General features: G+C 37.1%; 1 protein-coding gene across 1 annotated transcript; it reads right to left on the reverse strand.

Moving 5' to 3' along the window:
• Positions 1-607: 607 nt before the first annotated feature.
• Positions 608-5,033, reverse strand: NME5 (NME/NM23 family member 5). Its single transcript, XM_032212368.1, is given in 8 exon segments — positions 608-898; positions 1,350-1,427; positions 1,429-1,491; positions 3,104-3,182; positions 3,718-3,842; positions 3,844-3,881; positions 3,884-3,923; positions 4,893-5,033. Coding segments are annotated over 8 exon segments (627 nt in total). The 5' UTR covers positions 5,016-5,033; the 3' UTR covers positions 608-817.
• Positions 5,034-8,790: the final 3,757 nt, after the last annotated feature.

Consider the following 8,790-nt stretch of genomic DNA (forward strand, 5'->3'; position numbering starts at 1 on the left):
TGAATAAGTATCTGTCCAAACATGTTTACTTTACTATCAATGCCTGCATGCATCAATGAAAGTATATATTTATGGTTTTATAAGTAATCTGCTTTCAATACAAATAAACAATTGTCAAACCTTATACCAACTATATAAAACCTTATATCAACTAAGGGCAATTTGTTGTGGCAATTAAACATGCTGGACAAGACTACGGAGACTCTGTTACAACTCCATCTATAAGGTAAGTAGTTTTTAGCTAGTCACTCTGAGACCAACTTCTGACACAAGGCTGTCAGGGTAAAATGGAGACCCTCCTGTTAGTTGTTTTTATCACTTGGATAACTGTAAGATATAAACTAGATGGGTGGCTCTCAGCCTTTTTCATTTGTAGCACATATCTCATAGAAAGGACTTCTAGGTGGAGAAACTGGAAGTCTTGTGACATCACAGGTTGTTGGGAATCAGATGGAGAAATTTAAAAAAAATGGAGATAGCCCATCCCCAGTGAACTCAGGAAGATGAGATTCTAGCTGCACACTTCTTGTCCTTTACTCTGGCTCACTTATAGGGCACACCTATGGCCGTTTTGCAAATATGCCAGAGCTCAGCAGTTGGGGGGAAAAAACCTGAACTAGACAAATAAATTCACTTGTTATTTTTATGCCTTAATTGCAACAAATATTCTTTATTAATTTAAGATCCAAATATGTATATTGACTCTTCCATCTGCAAATTCCAGTTAGTAGTATTTCTCAATAGAAAAATGATTTCAGAATTACAACTTGTGATACTTGCAGGAAATTGGTCAAGATTTAACTAGCAGCCTCTTCTCTTAAGGTTCCTCCACAATCACATTCTGCCGCAACTTAGGTGTATTTGGATTATTTTCAATTAGCCAATCAGCCAGCCATATCTATCAAAAAGAGCAACAATAAAATTCCTCGTTTAATTTCTGTATCAAGATTCTGTTTGCTAATAGGAGGCATTCATACTGACCAAATTTCCTTTAATATTTCTCTTTTATAAAGCAATAAGAAAGTAGAAACTCCTTAACATTCCTAAAACTTTCTTTTCATGACTTTTTGCTTTTGAAAATGTACCAGTTTGTCTGAGTAGGTGCTGGCAAAGGAGGCAGTCAGTCTAGACTGCTCCTGAAATACAAAGGCTCACCAATTATGGCCATTCTAGCTTGAAGGGGCTAAACCCAATATGCATGTAAACAAGTATTGCTCTTATCAACAATCAATTTTTTCCTCTTTGGATTTCTATCTGTCATGGAGCATTTTTCGTTAGCAAAGGAATGCTACAGTTGTTATCACATACTCATTCTGTCTCTTGATACCGGTCTTTCTTGTGATACATACAAAAGGGTCTGCTGGTTTCCTCTTAGACAGCGCTGTAAGTCCTTTCAGTAGAGTAGGTATGACATATAAGTTAAGGTAAATCTTTAGCAGCTTGCCCAGCTGGAAATTGGTTCAATCAAATACTGGAAAAAAGAAAAGAAATACATTTAACATACTGATATAAAACCAATAGTTTGCCTCCTATTGCTGAACACATATTCCATTTTGTTTTCCTCCTAGATAATAGCATTTCAAGCTAACATCATTAATATTTTTAAAAGCCAGACAAGAAAGTCATGAGAAAACTACTGTACTGCATTTCAGTATAACAAAGTGGTAAATTTTATGGGTTTTTCTCTATCACATTGTGAACTTACTCATAATTAACCACAGATCAGTAAAAAAATAAACCTTTTTTTACCATACTTGTAAGCCACTGATTCCACATGGACTCCTCAGATAAGATTATCTGAAATCAGACTTCATTTTCCAGATAATAAGCAAACCCAATGGATGTTTCCAGAAGGGTCATACTGAACTTGGGATCCGAATATAAACCATTCTTCTTTAAATCAGTTTATATAAGTGACTAGGTGGCATGGAAGATATTTCAATGCATAAACTCATCTGAGTTGAGTAGCTTCACCACATAATAAAGATACAATGAACATTACAGAAGTTCAAGGGAGCATTAGCTGAACTCCCTATCAAAGATACTGCCGTCTCAAGAACCACAATCTGATTTTTGTTTTTCAGACAGCTTCCTCTTGAATCTCCTTCTCTTGCATTACAAATCAAGGGACTGCCATAAAGAAGAAAGCTCAACCTATTCTTCAAAGGACCTGAAGGCAGGGCAAAAGCAACGCAAGCAAATCATGGAGAAAACCAACTTAGAACTAAGAAGAAATTGCCTGACAGTTAGAACAATTAATCAGGGGAACAACTTGCCCTCCAGAAGTTGTGGATACTCCAACGCTGGAAGTTTTTAAGCAGAGATTTGACAACCGTTTGTCTGAAATGGTATAGGGTTTCCTGCCTGAGTCTGGGGTTGGACTAGAAGATCTCCAAGGTCCCTTCCAACTCTGTTATTCTGTTTACTTAGAAAGTCTTAAGTCTAAAGGAGCCACAGAGAGCTTATTATTGATATACAGTACAGCTCATCTGAGCTTATCACATGGTAACCCACAACAAAAGAATTACCACAAAGAAAAAACAACACATCTCTACATAATGGCCACATGTTTTGTTACTATTTAGAGAATTTTGAATGATGTTTTCAAATACTTGCAACCCTCCATAAAACTTCACAAAAGCTAAGAATAATTATGCAACTAAAGTCTTGATTATAAATTAGAATTGCCTACAGAAAATATGCAGATATCCAATTCAACTACTAATAGGACCATCACACATACCAACCTCATTTGTGGTAGCACACTTTATTTTGAGTTGCAAATGCATATTGTCTCATATCAGCTATGAGGATTTATGATAAGATTGCAAATTGAAACCCTATACTGATTTTGAGCTGACAGTGAATGGCTGATCCCATTCCTCCCACTGTTTAGCTATTAGGAGGATAAATTAGGGAAAACATCTATGCTGCCTTCAACAGTTAGAGAAAAGGTGAATATGTACACACGCAAAATAAATTTATTCCTCTATCAGGTATGGTACAGGGTGGCAGTATTAGACAACAATGTGCAGTATTTCGTTTCTCTAGCTTCATAGCAGGAAAGATGGTAAATACATACCTTCAGGAAACATGAACCGGATTCTCTTTCAGATGAGGAAAAGTTGGCACTACCATGAAGTCCATTTCTCAGATCATCTGTTCCATAGATTGCTCTTAAACTAAAAGAAACACAGATATGCTCACACAGATGCAGTGCAAAACTATTCAATTTCTATGTAGTATGACTGTAATGCAACTTTCATTGAGTTACAGGAATATCCCCAGACAATGCTGAAGAGAAGCTTATGATTAGTCTTTTTAACATGTTATTTTAATAAAACAGATGTAATAGGGATCTCTGCCACAATTTCTTCTATTTTTCCCTTAAGTATTGCCCTTCCTTTATTAAAATAACCCTTAATCTATAAAATAGTCCTAAACCATACACGCAGGTACATAGGACAGCACAGGGGTATGTCAGAGAAGTTTTTATATTGCTTAGATCTGAATCTGATACACAAGTAAATTCTTTAAATATACAAACATAGCAATAGCACTTAGACTTCTATACTGCTTCACAGTACTTTCAGCCCTCTGTAACATAATTATATTGCAAAGCCTTACATTGATAATACTTGTAAAATCAAAGGTACAATGGTAAAATCTGCTAGTTCATTTTAAGATAGTTTTTAAGTAAATAATTAATTAATTTACCTGTCAGGATGTGTTTCCTTAGCTACTATACTACTTGTGGGTCCAAGAAGTTCCTTCCAGTATGAGATTGCCTTTTGCCGAGCAAGAACCATTACAACTAAAGGTCCAGAACTCATGTAAGCTGTTCAGATTTGGAAAGAACATTTTCCCGTACTGTTCTACTAGAAGTTGCTACATTGCTCTGGACTTAGCTGGAGCTTTCTTTTCTATGAAAGAAATGAAAAAATATATCTCAATGCACTGTTCAAAAGCAATCAAATATGATACCTTGCATAACCATACTGCTATAAAAGCACAGTAATGTGTTTGTATGAAGCTCTTTCTGATTAGTATATAGATTAACCATTTTACAACAGACCACCCTCTTGTTCATTTTATGTCACAGGGAAGCATGTAATAGTTTAAAGTTCTTGACAGCCTCAGAATACCAATTCTTAATACAAATATAATGTACGCTATGTTACTGGAGCTGTAAGTCTTAAAATGAAATCCTTTTTTTACCGCATTGTCATTCAAATCAATGTTACTATTTCAGTAATTAATGGAAGGTTTTATGCTCAGATGGAATTGTTGCTTTACAAAAACAAAAATAGTCTTTGATTTGAAAATTTCCAGTAGTGAAAGAGAGACATCTAGTGGAATCTTTAATAGCTTAACTACAGCCACAATCTTTTTCTAGAACTGCTGCATTGGCAGGTCCTTGATTATAAAAATAGTATGTATATTTATAAAAATTATATCAGCTCAAGCAGTACTACATAATAAGTGACCCACTTTACAGTATCAAGAATATTTGTTATGATTATGTATATAATAAATATGGATTAATGTTAGTGATTTTGGAATTTTACAGCTGTTATTAAAATTTTAAATTCATTGTAGCATTACAAAATCATACAATTGTTCTACAGCATACATATAACAAAATCATTCTCTAATAGGACATATGCGTTACTTTATTTACACTGGTTTAAAGACCACCCAGTTCAGTTATGTTATTGATATTGCAACATAAGCTACAAGCTGTTTCACAACTAACATAATATGTATCATATAACATGATCACATTTTAATTAGGGCCTTGTTCCTCAATATCTTTCTATCATTCTTTTGGGAAAGCATAGCCCTAAAAAAGGTAAATTAGAAGTCCAGGTTTCTCTTGTATTACCTGAAACAATAGTAAATCCTGATCTGAGAATATATCTTCTATTTTCTACTTCTTTGTTGATAATATCTGGCTTGATGATTGCCAAGGTTCTTTCAACATAAATTTGAGGTTCGGGCATTAAAGCCTGCATTTTTTCAGATTAAATTCACGTTGTTTCTCTGTCTGAAATGATAGAATTATTATACCTTTAAACATATGCTCTTGTTTGAGGGATGAAAGAACAGTAATCTGACCTTTCAGAATAATAATTTATTTCAAAATAACATTGAATTAGCTAAAACAGAACATCACACCCATCATGCACATTAATCTAGCTGAGAATTAGGACTGCAGTGCTGAAGGTTCATCATTGGCTTGCAAATTAAGAATCATATGGAACTCTGGACTATTCCCAAAAGAACAAAATTACAAGTAAGAGACTTGTATCATCCAGAAAAGTAAAGCTATTTGATCTTTTCTTCTTTGCCAGAAAGCTAAACATTTTTGGGGGTTAATTTCAACGTCTGAGTAATTATGGTGCGCCGAAATCTTACCAACGCTTGCTCGCTCAATAATGCTATATTTACTGGGGCTTTACCCCTTGGGTGACAAGGATCGGCTGGCAGTCCTCCGTAAGGATATCTATGCCTGGTCGGCAGAAGTAACTCCTTTCCACGGATCTCGTGAGCTAAGTAAGCGTGCAAAGGATTGCAACCTCAAACGACACCCCCCCTTCTCTGCTACTACCTCCCTCCCCTGCAATTTTGCCTGTGACTTTTCGGTATCACCGAGCCAAAGCCACCCCCAATGAGAAATCGCCTTTACGCGCCGGCTAACTAAGCCCTACCTAATGCGGTTGCTAGACAACCAGTCAAACTACCCGGAAACACTGTGTCTACGGTAGCCGGCAGGGTCAGGTTCGAACACGTTCATTAACTTCGCTTTTATCATTTCTGTCCAAGTTTTTTTTTACAGTATATGGCTAGCCTTTTTATGAGCAAACCGTTTCTATCACACCCGTAGATATTTTGGTACGTGTATTATTTTAAAACCAATTAAAATAAATAAAAATGAAATTAAAGCTACCGATGTGGGTAAAAATTCGGAGGAAAAGAAGAAGTCAGGACAATAATAAGTGTGCTGCCGACTAGTGGCTCCCTGCATTTTTGCAGATAGGTTTGGTCTCTTTAGATACTAGCCCCGTCTGCGGAGTTTTGTGAACAATGAAACTCACGTTCCTTCCCGGAAAAGTCTAATACTGTACTTCTTTCATTAAACTATATGCCTCTCAGGTTGGTCTCCTGTTTCAATCAACTAGCAAATTAGCAATGAATTCTGCTTCTGTCAGTATCACTCTTGGGATCATTGGTAATTTCCTAAGAAAGCAGAAAAGCCATCTAATAGTGAAGCAATGTCCTTGTCAAAGATGGATAGTCAACTGTTTAAGTCTGCTAATCTTTCATTGGAAATCTTGTTAGAGCACCAGTGGAAACACTTCATCTAATTAATAGACTTCTCACACCTTTTGATAGTTAAGGCTAATTAATAGAACAAAATATACTTGCATTGTGTTCATTTGAACTGAAGTACAATATATTAAATATGATAATTGTTTTAAAATTCAAACAGTGGACATTTACTTTTATACATATTTTAAAATGTACATAACATATCTGTAACTATATACCGATAAACAGACAATGTGGTATGATGGTTAAGTACTAGACTATGATTAGACAGATCCACAATCTGTCCAGTCTGGGCCATTCACACTCAGCCTGGCCTACTTTATAGTTGTTTTGTCAGGAAATTTCAAGTGCTCCAGACACTTGGGCTTCTGAAGGAAAAGTGATAATTTGAATCTTACATATAATTAATATATCCTATACAAATCTACTAAGAAATAGGTCTCATCCCTCATTACTATATGCTAGCCACTACCTGTCTAACAGGATTTGCACATCTTAACAATTTTCCATCCATTTCCCCGTGTGTAGTAAGCAAATACACAAATCTATAAACTTGTTCTAGTTTAATAATAATTAATAATGTAATATACATTATTATACATACATACATACATACATACCAGTGGTGGTTTCAAATTTTTTTAGAACCTATTCTGTGGGTGTGGCCTATTTTGTGGGCGTGGCTCAGCAGTCATTTGACCGGGCAGGTATGGCCAACTTGACATCACTCATGCACACTCAGTCACATGACCACCACCCCCAAGCCATGTGACAAAACTTTTTGGAACTCCTATGAAAGGGGGGGGGAAGAGAGGGGAAAACCTCCCAAAAATAGACAACTGGAGGATTAAGAGCCGAAATTAGGAGATCGGAGAAGGCAGGACAGAGAGGAATCCAGTAGAAAGTTATCACACGCTGGGGAAAGAATTTTGGGAGATCGGAGGAGGCAAGACAGAGGGGAATCTTGGACAAAGCTATCACACGTTGGGGAAAGAATTTTGGGATCGGGGCAGGCGTTCCGGAAGTTACGTCCGGGTCCATTTCACCATCTGGTTCTCTTGATCCAGTGCGAACCGACAGAAACCCACCACTGATACATACATACATACATACATACATACATACATACCTACATACATACACACACACACACACACACACAGACACACACACACATTACAGATGATTCTCATGTACCACAATTGAGTCCAGATTTTATGTTGCGAAGTGAGAAATTTGTTAAAGTGAGTTTTGCCCCATTTTATGACTCTTCTAGCCATATTTGTTAAGTGAATCACTGCAGTTGTTAATTAGTAACAAAGTTGTTAAGCAAATTGAGCTTCTCCATTGACTTTAGTTGTCAGGTCGCAAAGAGGATCACATGACCCTGATACACTGCAAATGTGAATCAATTGTCAAGCATCCGAATGTAAATCATTTGACCAGAGGGAGGCTTCAATGGTCATAGTAGAAAAATGGTCATAATCTTTTTCAGAGCCGCTGTAACTTCGGTCACTAAACAACTGTTGTAAGACAACTACCGGTATATGATTTTAGCTATTGTCTAATACCGGTATATGATTTTAGCTATTGTCTAACCACTGCAGGATGAAGGCCTCTTCTGCATGTTTCCAACCAATATGATCCTGAGCTTTCTTTTGCCAATTGGGCCTGCAATACTTGCTAATGTCATCGATCCATCTTGTTTTAGGTCTCTTTTGTGGATGCTTTTTATCAAGTGGCATCCATTCAGTGGTGGGTTTCAAATTTTTTTAGAACCTATTCTTTAGGTGTGCCTGTTTGTGGGGAGTGGCTCGGCTGTCATGTGACCAGGTGGGCATGGCCAATTTGGAAAATGTGGTGAAACTCACTTAACAACGCTCTTGCTTAGCACCAAAATATTGGGCTCAATTGTGGTTATAAGTTATCTTTTTCTTTCTTTCTTTCTTTCTTTCTTTCTTTCTTTCTTTCTTCTCTTCTTTCTTTCTTTCTTTCTTTTCTTTTTTCTTTCTTTCTCTCTCCTTCCTCTCCTTCTTCCTTTTGTTTTCTTCTTCTTTCTCTTCTCTCCGTTCTCTCCCTTTCTTCTTCTCTATTTCTTTCTTTCTTTCTCTTCTTCTCTTTCTTTCTCGTCTGTCTCTCTTCCCTGTGTCTATGGAGCAACTCCGGAGCCCATCCGCAACCCCCTCCCCATGGAAAAATAGGCACACACACACATACTGCACAATTACAGCCCAGAGAGTGGAGATTTCAGAGGGAAGCCAGAGGCAGGGGGGCAGCCGGGTCCCTTGCCCTCAAGAGAGGGGCTTTGGTCCTGCTGCCTGTACCCGCGGCGTGTACAAACAGCAAAAAAAGGAACAGGAGGGAGTTCGGCGGTTTGAAAAGCCCCGCTGGAACTCCTCTCATTTCCTTCTTTTGCTGTTTGTAAATGCCACACGGCGCACTGCCTTGTCTTTCACA

This window comes from Thamnophis elegans, chromosome 2, assembly GCF_009769535.1.
Source record: "Thamnophis elegans isolate rThaEle1 chromosome 2, rThaEle1.pri, whole genome shotgun sequence".
Taxonomy (NCBI): domain Eukaryota; kingdom Metazoa; phylum Chordata; class Lepidosauria; order Squamata; family Colubridae; genus Thamnophis; species Thamnophis elegans.